Source organism: Oncorhynchus mykiss, chromosome 5 (genome assembly GCF_057628025.1).
Source record: "Oncorhynchus mykiss isolate SJ-2025 chromosome 5, ASM5762802v1, whole genome shotgun sequence".
Lineage (NCBI taxonomy): Eukaryota > Metazoa > Chordata > Actinopteri > Salmoniformes > Salmonidae > Oncorhynchus > Oncorhynchus mykiss.
The window spans coordinates 40,994,503-41,019,774 of record NC_143026.1 but is presented as its reverse complement, the minus strand read 5'-3'; the positions used below and the strand labels follow the sequence as shown (position 1 = coordinate 41,019,774).

The following is a 25,272-nucleotide window of genomic DNA, read 5'->3' as shown; positions in this document are numbered from 1 at the left end:
CTGATGAAACAAAAATAGAACTGTGGGGCCATAATGACCATCGTTATGTTTGGGGGAGGAAAAAAGGGGAGGCTTGCAAGCCGAAGAACACCATCCCAACCGTGAAGCACGGGGGTGGCAGCATCATGTTGTGGAGGTGCTTTGCTGCAGGAGGGACTGGTGCACTTCACAAAATAGATTGCATCGTGAGGCAGGAAAATTAGGTGGATATATTGAAGCAACATCTCAAGACATCAGCATTTGCTTGGTCGCAAATGGGTCTTCCAAATGGACAATGACCCATGCATACTTCCAAAGTTGTGGCAAAATGGTCTAAGGACAACACAGTCAAGGTATTGGAGTGGCCATCACAAAGCCCTGACCTCAATCCCATAGAAAATTTGTGGGCAGAACTGAAAAGGTCTGTGCGAGTAAGGAGGCTGACAAACCTGACTCAGTTACACCAGCTCTGTCAGGAGGAATGGTCCAAAATTCACCCATCTTATTGTGGGAAACTTGTGGAAGCTACCTGAAATGTTTGACCCAAGGTAAACATTTTAAAGGCAATGCTACCAAATACTAATTGAGTGTATGTTTGCTTCTTACCATTGGAATTGTGATACAGTTAAATAATTGGTCTGTAAACAATTGTTGGAAAAATTGTCGTGCACAAAGTAGATGTCTTAACCGACTTGCCAAAACTATAGTTAGTTAAGATATTTGTGGAGTGGTTGAAAAACGTCACTGTATGTAAAATTCAGATTTCAACTGTTTGTATGTTGACACCTGCTCGTCGAACTTCTCATTCCAATATCATGGGCATTATTATGGTATTGGTCCCCCCTATGCTGCTTTGATAGCCTCCACTCTTCTGGGAAGGCTTTCCACTAGATGTTGAAACATTTCTGCGGGGACTTGCTTCCATTCAGCCACAAGCATTAGTGAGGTTGGGCACTGATGTAGGCCAATTATGCCTGGCTCGCAGTAAGTGTTCTAATTCATCCCAAAGGTGTTCGATGGGGTTGAGGTCAGGGCTCTGTGCAGGCTAGTCGTGTTCTTCCAGAACGATCGTGATAAACCATTTCTGTATGGACCTTGCTTTGTGCATGGAGGCATTGTCATGTTGAAACAGGAAAGGGCCTTCCTCAAACTGTTGCCACAAATTGGAAGCACAGAATCGTCTAGAATGTCATTGTATGCTGTAGCGTTGAGATTTCCCGTCACTGGAACCAAGGGCCCTAGCCCGGACCATGAAACAGGCCCCGGCTATTTTTCTTCCTCCACCAAACTTAACAGTTGGCACTATGCATTGAGGCAGGTAGCGTTCTCCTGGCATCCGCCAAACCCAGATTTGTCCGTCGGACTGCTAGATGGTGAAGCGTGATTCATCACTCCAGAGAACGCATTTCCACTGCTCCAGAGTCCAATGGCGGCGAGCTTTACACCACACCGGCCGGCGCATGACGTTGCGCATAGTGATGTTCTCAGCCATGGAAACCCATTTCGTGAACCTCCAGACAGTTCTTGTGCTGACGTTTCTTCCTGAGATAGTTTGGAACTCTGAAGTGAGGGTTGCAACCGAGGACAGGCGATTTTCACATGCTACGCTCTTCAGTACTCGCCAGTCCCATTCTGTGAGTTTGTGTGGCCTACCACTTTGCGGCTGAGCTGTTGCTCCTAGACGTTTCCACTTCACAATAACAGCACTTAAAGTTGACCGGGGCAGCTCTAACATGGCAGAGATTTGACGAACTTGTTGGAAAGGTGGCATCCTATGACAGTGCCATGTTGGAAGTCACTGAGCTTTTCAGTAAGGTCATTCTACTGCCAATGTTTGTCTATGGAGATTTCATGGCTATGTGCTCAATTCTATACACCTGTTAGCAACGGGTGTGGCTGAAATACCTGAATTCCCTAATTTTGAAGGGGTGTCCACATACTCTTGTGTATATATGGTGTATCTAATGCTGCGCTAAACAAAGTCACTACATAACTCGCTTATCATAGTACAGTGCCTTGCGAAAGTATTTGGCCCCCTTGAACTTTGCGAACTTTTGCCACATTTCAGGCTTCAAACATAAAGATATAAAACTGTATTTTTTTGTGAAGAATCAACAACAAGTGGGACACAATCATGAAGTGAAACGACATTTATTGGAAATTTCAGCATTTATACGGAGACTTGATTACACACAGGTGGATTGTATTTATCATCATTAGTCATTTAGGTCAACATTGGATCATTCAGAGATCCTCACTGAACTTCTGGAGAGAGTTTGCTGCACTGAAAGTAAAGGGGCTGAATAATTTTGCACGCCCAATTTTTCAGTTTTTGATTTGTTAAAAAAGTTTGAAATATCCAATAAATGTCGTTCCACTTCATGATTGTGTCCCACTTGTTGTTGATTCTTCACAAAAAAATACAGTTTTATATCTTTATGTTTGAAGCCTGAAATGTGGCAAAAGGTCGCAAAGTTCAAGGGGGCCGAATACTTTCGCAAGGCACTGTATATACAGTCAATCTTCCCAATTTCCCTGATAGCCAGGCAGCTGCTCTTAAAGGGGAGAGGAGAGAGCATACAAGCTGGGTGACATCTTTCTGTCGATGGTAAAATTACAGTTTTCACTAGCTGTAATAACCTACAATTATTTGACCATTTGGCCAACAGTGCTTCATAGGCCTACATTAAAACTATAAGCTACAGCAACTAAGTAGTAGGATGACTTTGAAAGAACTTTGAGTTGATTCAATTGCAACACAACAAGAAACCGTTAGATTCCTCTGTGTATTTCTCAATTTACAGTGGTATAATTGTCCATTTTCCCCTTGCTGGTATTATAGGCTTTTAGATACCATTTACGGTTTGAACTAGAATCTCGGGATATCTGGAAAAGTCTTGGGATGGAAAATTTGTTAGATTTTTCTGGAAAATAGGAATCCCGAACTCTGTTTGTTTCCAGGTCACAGAGGTTACAGTTTGACGTGTCGTCGCCTAACGGAATCCTGCTGTTCAGAGAAACCAGCAAGATGATCACCACCTATGGTAAAACATTTAAGTGTCTTATTGCAACAGTTGCTGTTCACTGGAGCATTGTGATTTGGTTGGTCAGCAACACAATTTTATGTTCATTTCCTTGGTTCTCCCTCTCCCCTTCTCCAGGTAATCGTATCCTGACCATCGGGGAGGTGCCTAAGGACCAGGTGTACAGTGTGAAGCTGAAGGGTGTCAGTGTGTGCTTCTCTATGCTGAAGGCTGTGCTTTCTGGGAACTACGTCAATTTCGGGGTGTTCCGTCTCTATGGAGATGACGCACTGGACAACGCACTACAAACCTTCATCAAACTGCTGCTGTCCATACCACACAGCGACCTGCTGGTAGATGCATACATACAGTGATCTATTTCTCTGAACATTGTAAATATACAATCTGACAATGGCAGTTCCAGCAAAACTTGCACCAACTCTCCTTTGCTCTCCTGTCTGCATCCCTCCCTCCAGGACTATCCCAAGTTGAGCCAGTCGTTCTACAGTCTGTTGGAGGTGTTGACTCAGGATCACATGAACTTCATTGCTTCTCTAGAGCCGCATGTCGTCATGTACATACTGTCATCTATCTCCGAGGGACTCACTGCACTGGGTAATATATATACACATACACACACACTGCACCGGGTAGTATACAGTGGGGCAAAAAAATATTTAGTCAGCCACCAACTGTGCAAGTTCTCCCACTTAAAAAAGATGAGAGGCCTGTAATTTATCATAGATACACTTCAACTATGACAGACAAAATGAGGGGAAAGAATCCAGAAAATCACATTGTAGGATTTTTTTAATGAATTTATTTGCAAATTATGGTGGAAAGTAAGTGTTTGGTCAATAACACAAGTTTATCTCAATACTTTGTTATATACCCTTTGTTGGCAATGACAGAGGTGAAGACTTACAGAAAACATTTGACAAGGTTTTCACACACTGTTGCTGGTATTTTGGCCCATTCCTCCATGCAGATCTCCTCTAGAGCAGTGATGTTTTGGGGCTGTTGCTGGGCAACACGGACTTTCAACTCCCTCCAAAGATTTTCTATGGGGTTGAGATCTGGAGACTGGCTAGGCCACTCCAGGACCTTGAAATGCTTCTTACGAAGCCACTCCTTCGTTGCCCAGGCGGTGTGTTTGGGATCATTGTCATGCTGAAAGACCCAGCCACGTTTCATCTTCAATATCCTTGCTGATGGAAGGAGGTTTTCACTCAATCTGACGATACAGGGCCCCATTCATTCTTTCCTTTACACGGATCAGTCGTCCTGGTCCCTTTGCAGAAAAACAGCCCCAAAGCATGATGTTTCCACCCCCATGCTTCACAGTAGGTATGGTGTTCTTTGGATGCAACAGCATTCTTTGTCCTCCAAACACAACAAGTTGAGTTTTTACCAAAAAGTTATATTTTGGTTTCATCTGACCATATGACATTCTCCCAATCTACTTCTGGATCATCCAAATGCTCTCTAGCAAACTTCAGACGGGCCTGGACATGTACTGGCTTAAGCACGGGGACACGTCTGACACTGCAGGATTTGAGTCCCTGGCGGCATAGTGTGTTACTGATGGTAGGCTTTGTTACTTTGGTCCCAGCTCTCTGCAGGTCATTCACTAGGTCCCCCCGTGTGGTTCTGGGATTTTTGCTCACCGTTCTTGTGATCATTTTGACCCCACGGGGTGAGATCTTGCGTGGAGTCCCAGATCGAGGGAGATTATCAGTGGTCTTGTATGTCTTCCATTTCCTAATAATTGCTCCCACAGTTGATTTCTTCAAACCAAGCTGCTTACCTATTGCAGATTCCGTCTTCCCAGCCTGGTGCAGGTCTACAATTTTGTTTCTGGTGTCCTTTGACAGCTCTTTGGTCTTGGCCATAGTGGAATTTGGAGTGTGACTGTTTGAGGTTGTGTACAGGTGTCTTTTTATACTGATAACAAGTTCAAACAGGTGCCATTAATACAGGTAATGAGTGGAGGACAGAGGAGCCTCTTAAAGAAGTTGTTACAGGTCTGTGAGAGCCAGAAATCTTGCTTGTTTGTAGGTGACCAAATACTTATTTTCCACCATAATTTGCAAATAAATTCATTAAAAATCCTACAATCTGATTTTCTGGAGTTTTTTTTTTTTCATTTTGTCTGTCATAGTTAAAGCTTACCTATGATGAAAATTACATGCCTCATCTTTTTAAGTGGGAGGACTTGCACAATTGGTGGCTGACTAAATACTTTTTTACCCCACTGTATACAGTTGATGTCGGAGGTTTACATACACCTTATCCAAATACATTTAAATTCAGTTTTTCACAATTCCTAACATTTAATCCTAGTAAAAATTCCCTGTTTTTAGCTCAGTTAGGATCACCACTTTATTTTAAGAATGTGAAATGTCAGAATAATAGTAGAGAGAATGATTTATTTCAGGTCTGAATTCTTTTATCACATTCCCAGTGGGTCAGAAGTTTACATACACTCAATTAGTATTCTGTAGCATTGCCTTTTAAATTGTTTAACTTGGGTCAAATGTTTCGGGTAGCCTTCCACAAGCTTCCCACAATAGGTCGGGTGAATTTTGGACCATTCCTCTTGACAGAGCTTAGGTCAGTTAGGATCACCACTTTATTTTAAGAATGTGAAATGTCAGAATAATAGTAGAGAGAATGATTTATTTCAGTTGGGTGAATTCCTCCTGACAGAGCTGGTGTAACTGAGTCAGGTTTGTAGGCCTCCTTGCTCGCACATGCTTTTTCAGTTCTGCCCACAAATATTCTATGGGATTGAGGTCAGGACTTTGTGATGGCTACTCCAATACCTTGACTTTGTTGTCCTGAAGCCATTTTGGCACAACTTTGGAAGTATGTTTGGGGTCATTGTCCATTTGGAAGACCCATTTGCGACAACGCTTTAACTTCCTGACTGATGTCTTGAGATGACGCTTCAATATATCCACCTAATTTTCCTGCCTCATGATGCCATCTATTTTGTGAAGTGCACCAGTCCCTCCTGCAGAAAAGCACCCCCACAACATGATGCTGCCACCCCCATGCTTCACGGTTGGGATGGTATTCTTCGGCTTGCAAGCCTCCCCCCTTTTCCTCCAAACATAACGATGGTCATTATGGCCGACGAGTTCTATTTTTGGTTCATCCGACCAGAGGACATTTCTCCAAAAAGTACGATCTTTGTCCTCATGTGCAGTTGCAAACCGTAGTCTGGCTTTTTTATGGCAGTTTTGGAGCAGTGGCTTCTTCCTTGCTGAGCGGCCTTTCAGGTTATGTCGATATAGGACTCGTTTTATTGTGGATATAGATATTTTTGTACCTGTTTCCTCCAGCATATTCACAAGGTCCTTTTGCTGTTGTTCTGGGATTGATTTGCACTTTTCGCACCAAAGTACGTTCATCTCTAGGAGACAACGCGTCTCCTTCCTGAGCGGTATGACGGCTGCGTGGTCCCATGGTGTTTACACTTGCGTACTATTGTTTGTACAGATGAACGTGGTGCCTTCAGGCGTTTGGAAATTGCTCCCAATGATGAACAAGACTTGTGAAGGTCTACAATTTTTTTTTCTGGGGTCTTGGCTGATTTCTTTTGATTTTCCCATGATGTCAAGCAAAGAGGCACTGAGTGTGAAGGTAAGCCTTGAAATACATCCACAGGTACACCTCCAATTGACCCAAATGATGTCAATTAGCCTATCAGAAGCTTATAAAGCCATGGCTACATTTTCTGTAATTTTCCAAGCTGTTTAAAGGCACAATCAACTTAGTGTATGTAAACTTCTGACCCACTGGAATTGTGATACAGTGAAATAATCTGTCTGTAAACAATTGTTGGAAAAATTACATGTAGTGCACAAAGATGTCCTAACCGACTTGCCAAAACTATAGTTTAACAAGAAATTTGTGGAGTGGTTGAAAAACGTGTGTGACTAACATGTGTTTGTGTGTGTTTTGTTATAGATACCATGGTGTGTACTGGGTGTTGTTCCAGTCTGGACCACATCGTCACCTACCTGTTCAAACAGGTAACAACTGCCTCCATGTAGATCTATAATCTATTCATATGACATTATACATTATGTATGTTCTGTGTTGTTATGAATGTAAATAAAATGTCTTATTTCTATTCAGCTGTCTCGCTCCACTAAGAAACGACCTGCAGCTATGGCAACAGATGACCGCTTCCTACACATCATGCAGCAACACCCAGAGATGATCCAACAGGTACAAACACACATGATATTTCAGTTTTTTTTTATTTTGAATACATTTACAGAAAATATCAAAGAACCGTTTTTTGCCTTGTCATTATTTGGTATTGTGTGTAGATTAAAATAGATTCCATTTTAGAGCAACAATATTTGGGAAAAATCCCGGGGTCTGAATACTTTCCGAATGCACTGTAAGTAGGCCAGTTGTAAAATAAATATCATTAGCCTATTGCTGTCATTTTGTTGGGTAGACTATAGTACAGGCACTCACCTTTTGTTGGTAAGCCTAATTGCTGCAATATAGGCTGTTCAAAACTTTTGTGAAGGTTTAAACCAGTTTCTTTAAATATGCAACAAGTATTTTTGTCATTCTGTTGAGCCATTTTCTTTGGCTAAATTAAGTTCTAACTTTAATGTTGTGTTTGCAGCAGTATAATGGAATTACGATTTGTTAATCGCACTCAAACCATGAAAAGAAAAAACCAAGTAGACCGAGATGAAAAAATTAACAATGTAATGCTGCAATTTAATAACCTGTTCATATTTTCCCTATAAACAATGGCTTTACTTACTTTTGTTATTACCCTAATACATTTTGGAAACTTTTGTGAACATTTGGTGTGTTGTGGCTATGATAGGCTTTAGCTACAGCAGGCCTGTGTAAACCGGTGCTCCAACTACCTCGACAGTTGAACTTGATGTGAGGAAGAATGTTTTAGGCCTACCAGAGTAACTTCTTTAATGTAACAATATATAATGCTCATCTGATTTAAATTAACTATTTAGTCTCCTTCTGTACGCCTATCTCTTTGTAGCAGTAGTAGACGATCTGGGTCTGTTTTTCCACAGTCCTTTTTCCGAACTGGTCTGACTGTCCTCGAGTCCATTCGGAACAGGCCCCAGTTTTATTTATTTCTATTTATGCATATTGGGTTAGGTGGGAAAGCCACTGGTCCAACATTTTGGACCTGTGAAGACCTCTAATGGGTGCTATTCTGTTTCTCAACTGTGCTGCAAAAGAAAGGAAGACAAAGTAGGCAAATCGCCTCATTGTACAGTGCATTTTCACAAAGGCATGCACATGGTGTCAGTTTAGGCCAGGGATGGGCAACTTTGGGGGTGGGATCCACAGAGTTAATTTTGTGAAATTCTACACATTTTGCCTTGGGGCATAGAGAGAAAGTAGCTTTTTTTTACAGCATGTTTGCTGCAATTCTACAAATTGTTCCATAGGGTGGAGAGAGATGTTTGCAGGTTTTAATATGATACACTATATATACAAAAGTATGTGGACACTCTTTCAAATTAGTGGATTCTGCTATTTCAGCCACACCTGTTGCTGACAGGTGTATAAAATCGAGCCCACCAGCCGTGCAATCTTCATAGACAAACATTGACAGTAGAATGGCCTTACTGAAGAGCTCAGTGACTTTCAACGTTGCACCGTCATAGAATGCCCCATTTCCAACAAGTGTCTGCCCTGCATGTGCTGCCCTGTTCAACTGTAAGTGCTTTTATTGTGAAGTGGAAACATCTAGGAGCAACAACGGGTGAGCCGTGAAATGGTAGGCCACACAAGCTCACAGAACAGGACCGTCGAGTGCTGAAGACTATTCTGTGCTGCCGACTTTGTGGCAACAGGTTGGGGGAGGTCGTTTCCTTTTTTAGCATGAGAATGCCCCAGTGCACAAAGGGAGGTCCATACAGAAATGGTTTGTCAATCGGTGTGGAGCAACTTGACTGGCCTACACAGAGCCCTGACCTCAACACCATCGAACACCTTTGGGATGAATTAGAACACCGACTGCGAGCCAGGCATAATCGGCCAACATCAGTGCCCGACCTCACTAATGCTCTTGTGACTGAATGGCCAAGTCCCCGCAGTGATGTTCCCAGAACAGTAAAGGCTGTTATAGCAGGAAAGGTGGGACCATCTTAATGCCAATGATTTTGGAATGGGATGTTTGACAAGCATACTTTTCATCATGTAGTGTATCTGAGTGAGACTAACAAAATCAATGATCTGAGGGGTCTGCCAGTTTCCCATCCCTGGTTTAGGCTTTTGTTTACCATTTTCTTTGGTTTCAGCAAACATTAGGCTACTGTTCAATACAAAAATGTTGAAGAGACAAAAAGGGAACTAACTGTATAGTGTAATTTCTATATTTGCGGGTTAGGGTCAGGCCTCAGGATTTCACGATCAAATAGTTGGGCAGATGGGTTATTAGTAATTACGGGTGGGTGCTGGTGAACAAACAGCCTACCCGCGCATCACTAACACAAACACACACTAATCAATCTGTGTGTTTGTCCTACAGATGCTGTCCACGGTGTTGAACATCATCATCTTTGAGGACTGCAGGAACCAGTGGTCCATGTCCAGACCTCTACTGGGCCTCATCCTGCTCAACGAGAAGGTACAGGTACACAACCACACACCCACTATCCCACCACTCCCTGGAACACATGTGCAGGGGTTAAAGGATTTTTCATCATATGGATTCTGGAGAGGCCATTTTTGAGATCTGCAAGAAAAATCTCTGTGGGGCTTGTTTGAAAATGACATGGCCTAAATCAGAATCATGTCTGTTATATGAAATACACTATACTACCGTTCAAAAGTTTGGGGTCACTTAGCAATGTCCTTGTTTTCCATGAAAACATACATGAAATGAGTTCCAAAATGAATAGGAAATATAGTCAAGACATTGACAAGGTTATAAATAATTATTTTTAATTGAAATAATAATTGTGTCCTTCAAACTTTGCTTTCGTCAAAGAATCCTCCATTTGCAGCAATTGCAGCCTTGCAGACCTTTGGCATTCTAGTTGTCAATTTGTGGAGGTAATCTGAAGAGATTTCACCCCATGCTTTCTGAAGCACCTCCCACAAGTTGGATTGGCTTGATGTGTACTTCTTACGTACCATATGGTCAAGATGTACCAACAACAGCTCAATAGGGTTGAGATCCGGTGACTGCTGGCCACTCCATTATAGATAGAATACCAGTTCACTGCTTCTTCCCTAAATAGTTCTTGCATAATTTGGAGCTGTGCTTTGGGTCATTGTCCTGTTGTAGGAGGAAATTGGCTCCAATTAAGTGCAAGTTATGGCATGGAGTGATACTCTTAAATTTCCCACTTTACCACCACCAAAGCAGATTTGTCTGTCCATATCACTTTTTTCTAATCTTCCTCTATCCAGTGTCTGTTCTTTTGCCCATCTTAATATTTTATTTTTATTGGCCAGTCTGAGATATGGCTTTTTCTTTGCAACTCTGCCTAGAAGGCCAGCATCCCGGAGTCGCCTCTTTACTGTTGACATTGAGACTGGTGTTTTGTGGGTACTATTTAATGAAGCTGCCAGTTGAGTACTTGAGGTGTCTGTTTCTCCCACTCCTCTTTCTATTCTGGTTAGCGCCAGTTTGCGCTGTTTTGTGAAGGGAATAGCACACAGCGTTGTACGAGATCTTCATTTTCTTGGCAATTTCTTGCATGGAATAGAACCCACAAATGCTGATGCTACAGATGCTCAACTAGTCTAAAGAAGGCCATTGCTTCTTTAATCGGCGCAAGTCTTCAGCTGTGCTAACATAACCGCCAAAGGGTTTTCTAATGATCAATTAGCCTTTTTAAAATTATAAACTTGAATTAGCTAACACAACGTGCCATTGGAACACAGGAGCGATGGTTGCTGATAATGAGCCTGTGTAGATATTCCATAAAAAATCTGCCGTTTCCAGCTACAATAGTCATTTACAACATTAACAATGTCTACACCGTATATGACCAATTTGATGTCATTTTAACGGACAAAAGAATTGCTTTTCTTTCAAAAACAAGGACATTTTCTAAGTGACCACAAACTTTGACAATAGTGTATATTTTCTCTTGTGTGCACTGAACTGACATACAAAACATTAGGAACACCTGGTTAGTCTCATTCCATGACTGACCGGGTGAAAGCAATGATCCCAGTGTAGATGAAGGGGAGGACACGGGTTAAAGAAGGATTTTTGACCTTTGTTTAAAAAATAAATAATAAACTGTTGATCCCAGTTTTCCATTGCTACCACCATACCACGTTGAATTCTCTTCTACTCCTTCAATTGTGCGTGTGACATTTTACAAATGCAGTTACAAGTGAGATTTAGGTGCAGCTGCGCAACAGAGCTCTTAAAGGGGCAACGGTGTCTTTACAAGTGCAATCACATACTTTGTAATAGAAACCCCCCAAGATAACTTTTTGGGGAGTTAATAATAATTAGGAGGTTGTGTCCAGTGGGGTAAATGCAGAAGAACAAACCCCATGCTTCAGCCTATGTACATCTATTTTTTGCCATTATGCTGCATTAATTGGGCTATAGATGATCATGCTTATTGCTTATAACACCTTTGATAATATAGACCATGTGTAGGCTATGTATGGTCCAGTATGTTATTGGGCTCATTTCTGGAGGTGGAAATTATATTTTAGATGGTGTCATTATTTTTAATTAATTTTGGATTAGATTGTCTTTTTAGCTTCTGTCCTACATAAAAATGATCCCGGGGAAGACCCCAGACCCCCTAAACAAGTTAAATACATGTTCAAAATGAACCCCTTTCCCTAAAAGCATTATGCTAATTAATATCTTACATGAAAGGGGAGGTTAACTTGGGCCCCAGACAATCAATCTGAGATCGATTTACGTTTGTCATGGGATTTTTTTGCTTGTTGCTGAGTGGACGAAAAAAATGACAATCCTGACACAGCCTCCATTCCTGCAGTATTTGTCCGATCAGAGAAGCTGAATTTTTGTCTGGGTGTGTAGTATTTTGCAGACTTGAGAAACAGTATTGTGAACAGCCAGCCTCCAGAGAAGCAGCAGGCCATGCATCTCTGCTTTGAAAACCTGATGGAGGGGATAGAACGCAACCTGCTAACCAAGAACCGAGACAGGTACACACAATCCCAGCGACCCTCTCTCCACAACTGTTATTGGTGTGCAGTCACTGTTAACTCTCTCTGTATTAATCTGTGCAGGTTCACCCAGAATCTGTCGGTGTTCCGGAGGGAGGTGAACGACAGCATGAAGAACTCTTCTTATGGCGTCAACAGCAATGACATGATGAGCTGACCTTCCACGCACTCCTGCTCCACACAGAGCAGCTTCCCCCTCCCAACTCAACCCCTCCTCTCACCCTTCCTCTCCTCCCCCTTTTGGTTCCCCCCTCCTTTTTTATAGAAGCCTATAAATATACAGATCTATTTTAAAGCCAGTTTGTAGAGGTCACCGCAGGTCGCTCTGCTGGGAGGAGAAGGAGGATGGACGGAGGATACCTCTACACATTCTAGCGGGAGAGGAATGGGGGGGATGAAAGAGGAGAGCGGATGAAAAGGGGGAAGCTGGTAAATGTAGTTCTCTGCTTCTGCCTGCCTTGTATAGAAACAACAAAACAAGTGTACATTTTTTTTCATAACATTTTGAACAATGTTTATATTGATTGAATTTAAAACAAAATGAGAAACGTGTGATTGAACTTTTTACAGTGTAGTGAGTCAGTGCACCTGTTTGTCTGTGGGGAGCAAACTTTCTACAGGGGATGAGAGAGCACTAGAGCTGCAAAGGGGCAGAGAAAGAGTGGCTGTGTTGTACATTTCCTCTGGCCTTTTAGTTGGAGTGCTGTAAATACCCACCCCGCTTTACTCCCTAGACACTAACCCTAGCACCGAGACACTTTGCCTAGAAAATGATTACTTGTTCCATTAGGATTTGGGTGTGGGGCAGGGTTAAATGGGTTAAGGTTATGCTCCACTTTACCCTCTGGTAGGCTGGTTGGAGCTGACACTAACCTTAAGGGAGTTAGTTGGGTTAGGGGAGGGGTGAAGTGTCTGAGCAGGCTAGTGTGTAGGGGTCACAGATCTGATGAGTCAACAGATAGGAGCGTCACTGCAGTCTCTGGTGTGTTAGTGTGAGGTGTGTGTGTGTGTGGCCTCCTAGGGTGCTGTGAAGGAGCGGTGAGCTCTAGCCAGAACCTACCAGGAAATTCTAGAACTTTCAGCACTCGTCTCCAAGCTCCCTGAAGGATTGTTTATTTCTAAATGATGAAATGAAGAATGCAACCTTTAGTAGAACAGAGCTGTGTATTACAGGGATATGGATGATAGGAATAAGAATACAGAACTGTGTATTAGAGGAGATGGGGGTTCAGAGTTCATTAGCAACTTGTGCTACTCTACAGATGTTGCTGCTAACTGTTTGTGACGACTAGCTCATCTCTAACCATGTTGATTTGACTTCTGGTTTCTATTGTTTTGGTTCCCTGAAGTTTGTTTGTTTGTGTGTGTGTGTGTTGGATCAGTAGCTTGGTTCTCTGATGTGAGTGTGTGTTGGATCGGTAGCTTGGTTGAGTTGTGTGGATGTCGGCTACATATTATAGTGTCATCATTGACTGCAAATAAACGTCATTTGGTTTGTATACCGCGCTGTCAGTTCTTCCACTGCACAACATGGGGTAATGTCTTTAGTGTGTGGTGCAGTCTAGCAAGATAATATCGTCATAAGGATTAAACATACACAGGCTACATGCTGATTCCAGACATCCATTTATTCAGATTTGTATTTTTACCATTCACGCAACCAGTCAGTGAATGCGGTCGGATACACACACCGGGCAAATCAAAAAAGGACACCCCATTTTCCAATATAGTGCACCACTTTTAGTCAGCACACTGGTCAAAGTGGTTCACTATAAAGAATGTCATTTGAAACAAACTGTACAAGAACATACCCAGAAATTATTGCCACAAATTAGAGAACCTAATTACATATACAACGCCTTAAAGTATTCACACCGTGGGATAAAAAAGTCATTTTGTGTGAACAATCTACACAATACTCGTGGGAAAATGATATCTTTTAGACAAGTATTCAACTCCGAGTCAATTCATGTTAGAATCATCTTTGCACATTCTCTTAAATTCTTCAAGCTCTGTCAAGTTGGTCATTGTTAGACAGCCATTTAAGTCAACTATGCCACTAACATTCAATGTCGTCTTGGTAAGCAACCATATTTAGCCTTGTGTTTTAGGTTATTGTCCTGCTGAAAGGTGAATGTCTCCCAGTGTATGTTGGAAAGCAGACAACCAGGTTTTCGCCTGTGCTTAGCTCTATTGTTTTTGTATCCCAAACTCCCTAGTCATAAAGTGGTACTCAGTGATGTTGGATTTGCCTCAAACAATGCTTTCTATTCTGGACGAAGTTAATTTCTTAGCCAATTGTTTGCAGTTTTACGTTGGTGCCTTATTGCAAACAGTATACATTTTTGGGAGAATGTGTTTTCACTCTGTCATTTCAGTTATTGTGGAGTAACTACAATGTTGATCCATCCTCAATTTTCTATCACAGTCATTAAACTAACGGTTTTAAATGCACTATTGGCCTCATGGTGAAATCCCTGAGTGGTTTCCTTCCTCTCCGGCAACTGAGTTAGGAAGGATGCATTTATCCTTGTGACTGGGTGTATCAATTCACCAGCCAAAGTGTAATAACTTAACCATGTTCAAATGGATGTTCAATGTCTTTTTTTTTTTTTTTACCCATCTACCCTTTGAGACATTGGAAAACCTCCCTGGTCTGGATAAATCTGTGTTTGAAATTCACTGCTCGTCTGAGGGACCTTAATTATCTGTGGGTTACAGAGATGATGTAGTCGTTAAATCACGTTAAACACATTTCTACTCCTGAACCTATTTAGGCTGGCCATATAAGGGGTTGAATACTTGACTCAAGGCTTTAGATTTTCTAAAAACATAATTCCACTGACATTATGGGGTATTGTGTAGGCCAGTGACACAATCACAACTTCCACTTTAAATTCAGGCTGTAACAAGATGTGGAAAATCAAGGGGTGTGAATACTTTCTGAAGACTCTGTAGCTACCATGCTCAGTTTGGACATCAGTACACGCACTCATGCACAGTGGGATGCAGGCTGCAGTGTGGACCTCTGGGCCACCCCCAGTAAGCAAACGTTGCAGATAAGTCATTGTTCTATATATCTATGAACGTTCCACAACATGGTGCCCTGCTGAACGTGCCACTGGCGTAGTATCCAGTCGACAATCACACAGGAAAAGTGTAAGGAGATGGATGTCAAGCAATGGGGATGTTAAGCCTGGTAACCAGGGCTGTTGAAATGTTATGTTTCCTGGGTTAGAGGTTGTAGGTGATGTGGGGTTCAGAGTATCCCATACCTAGGTCAAAAGGTAGGGTGTCAAACCAGGGCTGTTGAAACTCTTCCTTGGTTGGGTTTACAAGGGTGTTGGAGACTAGGCTAAGAAGGTTATAGGGTATGGGTTAAGAAGGCTGTTTTTTGGCCTGAAATACAGGGGCGTTGAATCCTTCTCTGTTCCTAGCGATCTCGATGGCAAAGAACTGGATCCTGGTGGCTGCAGGAACAACATGATCGCAGTTAACACTGGTGTAGTCACTGGGCTACACAGGACCCTTACACTGCTATGCTCCTCATGCCACTTTTTAACAGTGACAACGTTTTGTATGTGTAATAGTGACTCGCTGAACATACCAAATATGGTGTTTTCCTCTGTGTAGTCCTTCTCACAGTCAAGTCGTAGCAAAGTCCCGTAGTTAAAGTCCTCCACCACCCCGTCGAACTGGTTACAGAACGGACGCCACTTCTAGACACCAACACAGAGACTAAGTTAGTTTCTCTCTCACTCTTCCGCCGTCCCTTTTTGTATTTCTGACACCTATAACACACCCAGTCCCCTACCTCTTTGGCATCGGCCGTTTTGAGCATGTCTGGGTCCAAGTTCTTGATGTTGAGGTCTGAGAAGGATTCTCTGAAGGACGTATAAATCTGGTCATCCACCTTGGTCAGCTTCAGATTACTGGGGTCTACCGACGAGATCAGCTACACACAGACAGACACGATTAGCTGGAGGGAAGGACTAGATCAGTGCAATGTGGCTGCTAGTATTGGTATTATGCTCCACCTACCCACATAAAAAAAACATACTATGGTCTAAATACTGTAGTATTATAGTGCGTTTGCAGACTTTACTGTTAACTTGTGTTTACTACAGTATTTATACTAAAGTAATTAATGTAGTGTTTTTGTGGACTGTTGTATACTGTTGTACAGCTATTCTCAACTGGTGGGTCGTGACCCCAGTTCGGGTCCGGGGAGGTTTTGAATATATACATACAGTTTATATTTTAATGAAAAAAACTACAAACCTGGAAGAAAATATGAACTATCAATGTTTCAAAATAGATCTATTAGCAGCACTATTTTGGTTGATTTTGTGGTCTCAAGACAGTGAGTTTAACATTCTTGAAGAATATGGGCAAAATGTATTTATTGAAAATGAGGTGAGAATGTTGTTCCCTTGTCATAATTGACACATTTACTATCAATATAGCATTAAATATAGTTTTCCAGATTGTATATTGGGTCGCGACTGAGGCAACCTGGCTCAATTTGGGTCCCGAGGCAAAACCTGTAGATCCACTGCTGTAGTATTTACTGTAGTGTTTTTGAGGACTAATAATATACTGTAGTATTTACTGTAGTGTTCTCTATAACCTGTATGGCACACAATATGGTTATACTTAGCATGTAGGTTTCTCACTTATGGGTGGCACAAATTGGGATATCGGGGGAGGGAAATAGGCAGGGTATATGCAAATTAAATACTGTAGTGTTTTTGCACACAACTACAGTTTTTTGTGGATAATACTGTACTATTCTATAGTAAACTGTAGTATTTTTTCCATGTGGGTAGTTTACCTGATTTCAGGTGCTTGTGAGAAAGAGATACTCACATTAAAGTAGATCTCTGCATGATTGTAAGCCTTCATCGCCCACATCACCTCCAGTTGAGGCTGAGGCACACACACACACAGGTTAGTTGCAATGTTGGGAAAGAGTTCTCTAGGTAAGAATTTAATTTGACTGTTTTACACCTGTTGTATCCTGTGCACGTGGCGAATAAACTTTGAAACTAACACACTAGAAAACTATTGTGTTGTGAGTTTGTGTCAGAGAGGAAACCTAAATAGCACCGGTGTGTTACTCACATCGTTCCCATAAGCCTCAGCTGGTAGAGACAGAGCCTGGGCGGCTGCTGTAGCTCCCTCCACGCCCTGAATAACATAACCATTACAAAAGAAAAGTATTACAATTGATATCACACCCTATATAAACGACAAAATGCCATTAGCATTAGTAATTCAATATTGCTGCAGTGTAATGGTAAGCACATGTTTAACTCAATCAACGTTGTCCTCGTTTAGCCAGCGGCATTTTAAACAGCAGGCCGGCATCAGTCCAAATAAAACATGCATCATATACTTTAACAGTTCACTTATATATGCAGCTACAATATACCCGTATATTACATGTACATTCAGTTAAAATACTGTTATTTAATCTTGTGGATTCTCACCAGAGAAGCAATTCCATTTCCCGACGCCATAGCTGTAAACTTTGACCCAATGACGTCACGTCGTTCTAGCGCAAGCTGTCTACGCCTCTGCAATTCAATGCTGCTAGGCAAACGCAGCGTTTCATTGGATATTAATGTAATTCTGGTGTACCAAAATGCAATAACGCTTCGAACACCCCGACAGTGAATTTGCGCTAAATAGTACGTAGCATCATCAACATTCACCTTCTGCTACTATTTCTGTCAAGCCGTCTACGCACACAGTTTGGCATACGTTCGATAAATCCAATGTATGCACCACAAACGAACGCACTGCAACTGCAATGCAATGTTGCAAGGAAATGCAGCGTTTCATTGAAAATGAATGTAATTCTGGTGTACCAAAAGGCAATGATACTGTTGGTGTGATCGAAGCGTAACACTTTGAAAAATAGTATGCAGCGTCATCTGGATATGTGCGCAACAAAAGTTCATCATACCATTTTTGTCAAGCCATCTACTCATACACGTTCGGTAAATCCAACATATGTACCACACCGAACGAGCTGTATCTGCAACACAATGCTGCAAGGCAACGCAGCGGTTCATTGGAAATTATGTAATACCAAAATGCATTAAGGCTTCGAACACACCGATGGTGCTTTGCTTTCAATTAAGACATTAATGAGCAAGCGATGATGGGCAAAGTCAATATAACTATTTGTTCAGTACTTTTGAAATGTACAGCGACAGAATTCAGAACATGGGCGGTTCTTACAGTGTACAAGTCAGATCCGTAGGATAAATATAGGGGGCATATAAACAGACAATGAAAGCTCTTATAATATTCAATGATTACATTTCTCTAAAACAGGTTATAGGCTACATGTGCACCACCAAGTTAGAACAGTAGGCGAAATTAAGAGATGAAAATAGACTAAATTGTTAGGGTGATGCACATTGAACGCCGTTTGGGTCTTTGCATGTAAAAAAAAGCATGAAATAAGCTTTTAACTTGACACGTCAAATAACACAATTCTATTATAGAATGTGGTGTATGCTGAATTTGCACGTGCAAGCCAAGCACAACCACTACTATCAGTAGCACTGTCAAATCTGTACAAAAAATATGTAACTCTCTCTTGGACAAGGTGACATTTATCAATGTATTCAGCTGTATTTACTCTCATATTCAAAAATGCTAATTAACATCAAATTAGACATCATACAAGACTACAAATCCCTGCAAGCTCTTGCATGTAATCTCTTGTCAAAGCCTTGCTGTCAGCAAGCTAGCTAGTATCTACCTTGATCCAAAAGGAAATGTAACATTTTCATTAACTGTTCCATATTTTATTTAACAATTATTCGTTGACTTATTTATGCATTTGGTCTTCTCTTGTACATAATACTTTCCTAGTAGTGATCTTCATCTGAGCCTTGACAATGGGGCTGTGTATTATCATGCTGAATCATGAGATGATGGTGGCAGATGAATAACACGACAATGGGCCTCAGGATCTTGTCACGGTATCTCTGTGCATTCGAAATTGCCATTGATAAAATGCAATTGGGTTCATTATCCGTATATTATGCCTTAGCATACCATAACCCCACTGCCACCATGGGGCACTCTGTTCACAAAGTTGAAATCAGCAAACCGCTCGCCCAAACTACGGCTGCCATTTGCCCACTGAAGTCAGTTACCACGCTGAACTGCATTTAGGTCCAGACCCTGGTGAGGACGATGAGCACGCAGATTAGCTTCCCTGAGATGGATTCTGACAGTTTTTGCAGAAATTATTTGATTGTACAAAGCCACAGTTTCATCCACTATCCAGGTGGCTGGTCTCAGACAATCCCGAAGGTCAAGAAGCCGGATGTGGAGTTCCTGGGTTGGCGTGGTTTCACGTGGTCTGCAGTTGTGAGGCAGTTGGACTTCCTGAAAAATTCTCTAAAATGACGTTGGAGGCGGCTTATGGTAGAGAAATGAACATTACATTCTCTGGCAACAGCTCTAGTGGACATTCCTGCAGTCAGCATACCAATTGCATGCTCCCTCAAAACTTGAGACATCTATGGCATTGTGTTGTGTGACAAAACTGCACATTTTAGAGTGGCCTTTTATTGTCCCCAGCACAAGGTGCACCTGAGTAATGATCATGCTGTTAATCAGCTTTATATGCCACACCTGTTAGGTGGATTTATTATCTTGGTATAGGAGAAATGCTGACTAACAGGGATGTAAACAAATTTGTGCACAAGATTGAAGAGAAATAAGATTTCTGTGCATAATGTAAAAATTCTGGGATCTTTTAACACTTTACATGTTGCGTTTATGTTTTTGTTCAATATATATTTTTGCTCAGTATAGTTGACTGCTGTGGCTAGCCAAAAATGACTTGTTTTGAAAGTTGGACCGTCTTATCCATTGAGGCTTTAAGTGTTCTTACACTGTGATTTTGAACATTTAAAGCAACTGGGGAACGTACATGGCAGGCATTGTCACCTTACCCTGCTACATAACTTCTGAGTGATAGCAAGCACTTCTACCAATCAGCCTACACCACTGTGCACACACTGGTTGTTGCTATGACAACTAGTGTAGCCATGTCAGCAAATGATTGCTGTCTGAACACACAAATACGATTTTGTCACTTGTCACTTGTGGACAGTCAGTATTCCAAAACGGATAGGAAAAATAAAACTTATTTGAGCAGTGTGAAAAAGGCTATAGTGCATACTAAAAGTATGTGAAACCTTGGATTTAATAACTGGTTGACCCTCCTCTGGCAGCACCAACCTCAACCAAATGTTTTCTGTAGTTGCAGATCAGACCTGCACAACAGTCAGGAGGAATTTTGGGCCATTCCTCTTTACAAAACACTTTTCAGTTTAGCAATATTCTTGGGATGTCTGGTGTGAACCGCTCTCTTGAGGTCATGCAACAGCATCTCAATCGGGTTGAGGTCAGGACTCTGACTGGGCCACTCCAGAAGGCGTATTTTCTTCTGTTGAAGCCATTCTGTTGTTGATTTACTTCAGCGTTTTGGGTCGTTGTCCTGTTGCATCACCCAACTTCTGTTGAGCTTCAATTAGTGGACAGATAGCCTTACATTCTCCTGCAAAATGTCTTGATAAACTTGGGAATAGATTTTTCTGTTGATGATAGCAAGCTGTCCAGGCCCTGAGGCAACAAAACAGCTCCAAACCATGATGCTCCCTCCACCATACTTTACAGTTGGGATTAGGTTTTGATGTTGGTGTGCTGTGCCTTTTTTTCCTCCACACATAGTGTTGTATGTTCCTTCCAAACAACTCAACTTTAGTTTAATCTGTCCACAGAATATTTTGCCAGTAGTGCTGTGAAACATCCAGATGCTCTTTTGCGAACTTCAGGCGTGCATCAATGTTTTTTTTGGACAGCAGTGACTTCTTCCGTAGTGTCCTCCCATCAACACCATTCTTGTTTAGTGTTTTACCTATCGTAGACTCGTCAGCAGAGATGTTAGCATGTTCCAGAGATTTCTGTAAATCTTTAGCTGACACTCTATGATTCTTCTTAATCTCATTGAACATTCTGTGCTGTGCACTTGCAGTCATCTTTGCAGCACGGCCATCCTAGGGAGAGTAGCAACAGTGCTGAAGTTTCTCCATTTATAGACAATTTGTCTTACCATGGATTGATGAACATAAAGGCTTTTAGAGATACATTTGTAACCCTTTCCAGCTTTTTGCAAGTCAACAATTCTTAATTTTGGGTCTTCTGAGATCTCTTTTGTTTGAGGCATGGTTCACATCAGGCAATGCTTCTTGTGAATAGCAAACTCAAATTTTGTAAATGTTTTTTATAGGGCAGGGCAGCTCTAACCAACATCGCCAATCTCGTCTCAATGATTGTACTCCAGGTTAGCTGACTCCTGACTACAATTAGCTTTTGGAGAAGTCATTAACCTAGGGGTCCACATACTTTTCCTAACCTACACTGTGATTGTTTAAACAATGTATTCAATATAGACAAGAAAAATACAATAATTTGTGTGTTATTAGTTTAAGCAGACTGTGTTTGTCTGTTGTTGTGACTTAGATGAAGATCAGATCTAATTTTATGACCAATTTATGTAGGAATACAGATAATTCCAAAGGATTCACATAGTTTTTCTTGCCACTGTAAGCATTCAGACCCTCTATTTGGGGAGTTTCTCCCATTCTTCTCTGCAGATCCTCTCAAGTTCTGTCAGTTTGGATGTGGAGCGTCGCTGCACAGCTATATTCAGGTCTCTCCAGAAATGTTCGATCGGGTTCAAGTCCGGACTCTGGCTGGGTCACTCAAGGACATTCAGGGACTTGTCCCGAAGCCCCTTCTGTGTTGTCTTGGCTGTGTGCTTCGGGTCATTCTTGTGTTGGAAGGTAGAACCTTCCCCCAAGTCTGAGGTCCTGATCGCTCTGGAGCAGGTTTTCATCAAGGATCTCTCTGTACTTTGCTCCGTTCATCCTTCCCTTGATCCTGAAAAACATCCCCACTACATGATTCTGCCAACAACATGCTTCACCGTAGGGACTGTACCAGGTTTCCTCCAGACATTACGCTTGTCATTCAGGCCAAAGAGTTCAATCTTGGTTTCATCAGACCAGAGAATCTTGTTTCTCATGGTCTGAGAGTCCTTTAGGTGCCTTTTGGCAAACTCCAAGCGGGCTGTCATGTGCCTTTTACTGAGGAGTGGCTTCCGTCTGGCCATTCTACCATAAAGGCCTGATTGGTGGAGTGCTGCAGAGATGGTTGTCCTTCTAGAAGATTCTCCCATCTCCACAGAGGAACTCTGGAGCTCCTTCAGAGTGACCATTGGGTTCTTGGTCACCTCCCTGACCAAGGCCCTTCTCCGATTGCTCAGTTTGGCTGGGTGGCCAGCTCTAGGAAGAGTCTTGGTGGTTCCAAACTTCATCCATTTAAGAATGATGGAGGCCACTGCGTTATTGGGGACCTTCAATGCTGCAGACATTTTTGGTACCCTTCCCCAGATCTGTGCCTCGACACAATCCTGTCTCAGAGCTCTACAGAAAATTCCTTTGATCTCATGGAGTGGTTTTTGCTCTGACATGCACTTTCAACCATGGGACCTTATATAGACAGGTGTGTGCCTTTCCAAATCATGTCCAATCAATTGAATTTACAACAAGTGGATTTCAATCAAGTTGTAGAAACGTCTCAAGGAATACCAATGGAAACAGGATGCACCTGAGCTCAATTTCGAGTCTCATAGCAAAGGGTCTGAGTTCTTATAAAAGGTTTTCAGTTTAAAAAAATATAAATTTGCAAAAAATGAAAAAAAAAACACTTTTTTCTTTGTCATTATGGGGTTGTGTGTGTAGATTGCTGAGTTTTTATTTAAAAAAATATATATTTTAGAATAAGGCTGTAACGTAACAAAATGTGGACAAAGTCAAGTGGTCTTGAAACTTTCCGAAGGCACTGAGTCGTGGAAATTCTTACACGGGGACACTCGAAGTCAATCTTAAATTAATCATTGTTTACTGTCAGCGCATTGGAGAGGTTCCAACCAACTCAATGCACCATAGTACACATGTCAATAAGGAGCTCTCCCTGTAGACCCAGCAGTTGTCTTATATACGGCTATACATAGACAAGTCATATTTGCATGATTTAGCATAATTCATTATTCATTACCATTTTGTTTAATTCCTGTGACCGACCAATACTGTTTCATAACATGTGAGAGACCAACACCTCACGAGGCTTCTTTCTCTGTAAACTGAGACCTTGAAACTGAGATATCTTTCGTTTGTTCTCAAAACAAGGTCTGGGCGTACTGCCAAATTGCAGCTACTGCTGCAAGTGAGGATATGTTCCAGTCAGCCGCTTGCATGAACACAGAAATTGGTTATTGTTTATTGGTTATTAGAACAGCACATGAATAGAAGACAGAAATTAGTTATAAGAAAAGCACAAACATGAACATTTCCCTTACAACTGTACAGTAATAAGGTGGCTAGAGTTGAGGATACAGTTGAAGCCGGAAGTTGACATAAATCTTAGCCAAACACATTTAAACTCAATTTTTCACAATTCCTGACTTTTAATCCTAGTAAAAATTCCCTGTTTTAGGTCAGTTAGGATCACCACTTTATTTTAAGAATGTGAAAAGTAAGAATAATAGTACAGAGAATGATTTATTTCAGCTTTTATTACTTTCATCACATTCCCAGTGGGTCAGAAGTTTACATACACTCAATCAGTATTTGGTAGCATTGCCTTTAAATTGTTTAACTTGGGTCAAATGTTTTGGGTAGCCTTCCACATACTTCCCACAATAAGTTGGGTGAATTTTGGACCATTCCTCCTGACAGAGCTGGTGTAACTGAGTGAGGGTTGTAGGCTTCCTTGCTCACACACGCTTTTTCAGTTCAGCCCACAAATTTTATATGGGATGTGATGGCCACTCCAATACCTTGACTGTGTTGTCCTTAAGTCATTTTGCCACAACTTTGGATGTATGCTTGGGGTCATTGTCCATTTGGAAGACCCATTTGGGACCAAGCTTTAACTTCCTGACTGATGTCTTGAGATGTTGCTTCAATATATCCACATAAAGTTCCTTCTCATCATGCCATCTATTTTGTGAAGTGCACCAGTCCGTCCTGCTGCAAAGCACCCCCACAACATGATGCTGCCACCCCCGTGATTCACGGTTCGGATGGTGTTCTTGGGTTTGCAAGCTTCCCCCTTTTTCCTCCAAACATAACGAGGGTCATTATGGCCAAACAGTTCTATTTTTGGTTCATCAGACCAGAGGACATTTCTCCAAAAAGTACCATCTTTGTCCCCATGTGCAGTTGCAAACCGGAGTCTGGCTTTTTTATGGCAGTTTTGGAGCAGTGGCTTCCTCCTTGGTGAGCGGCCTTTCAGGTTATGTCGATATAGGACTCGTTTTACTGTGGATATAGATACGTTTGTGCCTGTTTCCTCCAGCATCTTCACAAGGTCTTTTGCTGTTGTTCTGGGATTGATTTGCACTTTTCGTACCAAAGTACAGTCATCTCTAATAGACAGAACGCGTCTACTTCCTGAGCGGTATGACGGCTGCGTGGTCCCATGGTGTTTATACTTGCGTACTATTGTTTGTACAGATGAACGTGGTGCGTTTGGAAATTGCTCCCAAGGATGAACCAGACTTGTGAGGTCTTGGCTCATTTATTTTGATTTTCCCATGATGTCAAGCAACGAGGCAGAGTAGCAGCAGCAGCATATAGGATGATTGTATGTGCATATTATGTGTGTGTGAGCAAATGATGGAGTGAGTGTTTGTATGTGTGTTGGAGTATCAGTGTCCGTAGTGTGTAGGGCTCTGTGAGTGTGCATGAAGCTGGGGCAAAAATAGGAATAAAATACAGATAGTCTGTGTAGCCATTTTGTTAGCTATATAGTTACCTATTTAGCAGTATTATGACATGGAGATAGAAGCTGTTCAGGAGCCTGTTGGTGTCAGACTTGATGCACTGGAACCGCTTGCTGTGAGGAAGCAGAGAGAACAGTCTATGGCTTGGGTTGTTGGAGTCTTTAAAGATTTTTCGGGCCTTCTTTCAGAACGGCT

At 41.8% G+C, this 25,272-nt stretch overlaps 2 protein-coding genes across 13 annotated transcripts in view; one reads left to right on the top strand and one right to left on the bottom strand.

Annotated features, from left to right (window-relative positions):
- Positions 1-13,690, top strand: part of LOC110523821 (exportin-7) — a 34,442-nt gene extending 20,752 nt beyond the window's left edge. For 10 of the 12 annotated variants that reach the window (XM_090234826.1, XM_090234825.1, XM_090234824.1 and 7 more), the window contains 8 exons: positions 2,941-3,023; positions 3,141-3,355; positions 3,479-3,617; positions 6,978-7,042; positions 7,149-7,241; positions 9,547-9,651; positions 12,043-12,170; positions 12,255-13,690. In XM_090234826.1, coding sequence (XP_090090952.1) covers positions 2,941-3,023; positions 3,141-3,355; positions 3,479-3,617; positions 6,978-7,042; positions 7,149-7,241; positions 9,547-9,651; positions 12,043-12,170; positions 12,255-12,348 — 922 coding nt within the window. In that variant the 3' untranslated portion in view covers positions 12,349-13,690. The remainder of the gene's footprint in view (positions 1-2,940; positions 3,024-3,140; positions 3,356-3,478; positions 3,618-6,977; positions 7,043-7,148; positions 7,242-9,546; positions 9,652-12,042; positions 12,171-12,254) is intronic. The other 2 variants (XM_090234833.1, XM_090234822.1) reach the window with 1 other exon arrangement.
- A 107-nt stretch (positions 13,691-13,797) lies between these two features.
- LOC110523822 (protein PBDC1) lies at positions 13,798-18,348 on the bottom strand. Its single transcript, XM_021602875.3, has 6 exons — positions 17,684-18,348; positions 17,316-17,381; positions 17,061-17,120; positions 16,006-16,146; positions 15,799-15,910; positions 13,798-15,661 (listed from the first exon to the last, which is right to left on the bottom strand). Exons 1-6 carry the CDS (start codon positions 17,711-17,713, stop codon positions 15,570-15,572), a joined length of 501 nt encoding a protein of 166 aa, XP_021458550.2. The 5' UTR covers positions 17,714-18,348; the 3' UTR covers positions 13,798-15,569.
- Between the last annotated feature and the right edge of the window lie 6,924 nt (positions 18,349-25,272).

Bases quoted from the DNA above. Each gene is read 5' to 3' on its own strand.
- LOC110523822 (XM_021602875.3), bottom strand. From the start codon at position 17,713: ATGGCGTCGGGAAATGGAATTGCTTCTCTG. The intron at 17,121-17,315 runs GTGAGTAACACA...TGTGTGCCTCAG, and splicing joins CTGAGGCTTATGGGAACGAT to CCTCAACTGGAGGTGATGTG. The intron at 15,911-16,005 runs GTAGGGGACTGG...GTTGGTGTCTAG, and splicing joins AAACGGCCGATGCCAAAGAG to AAGTGGCGTCCGTTCTGTAA.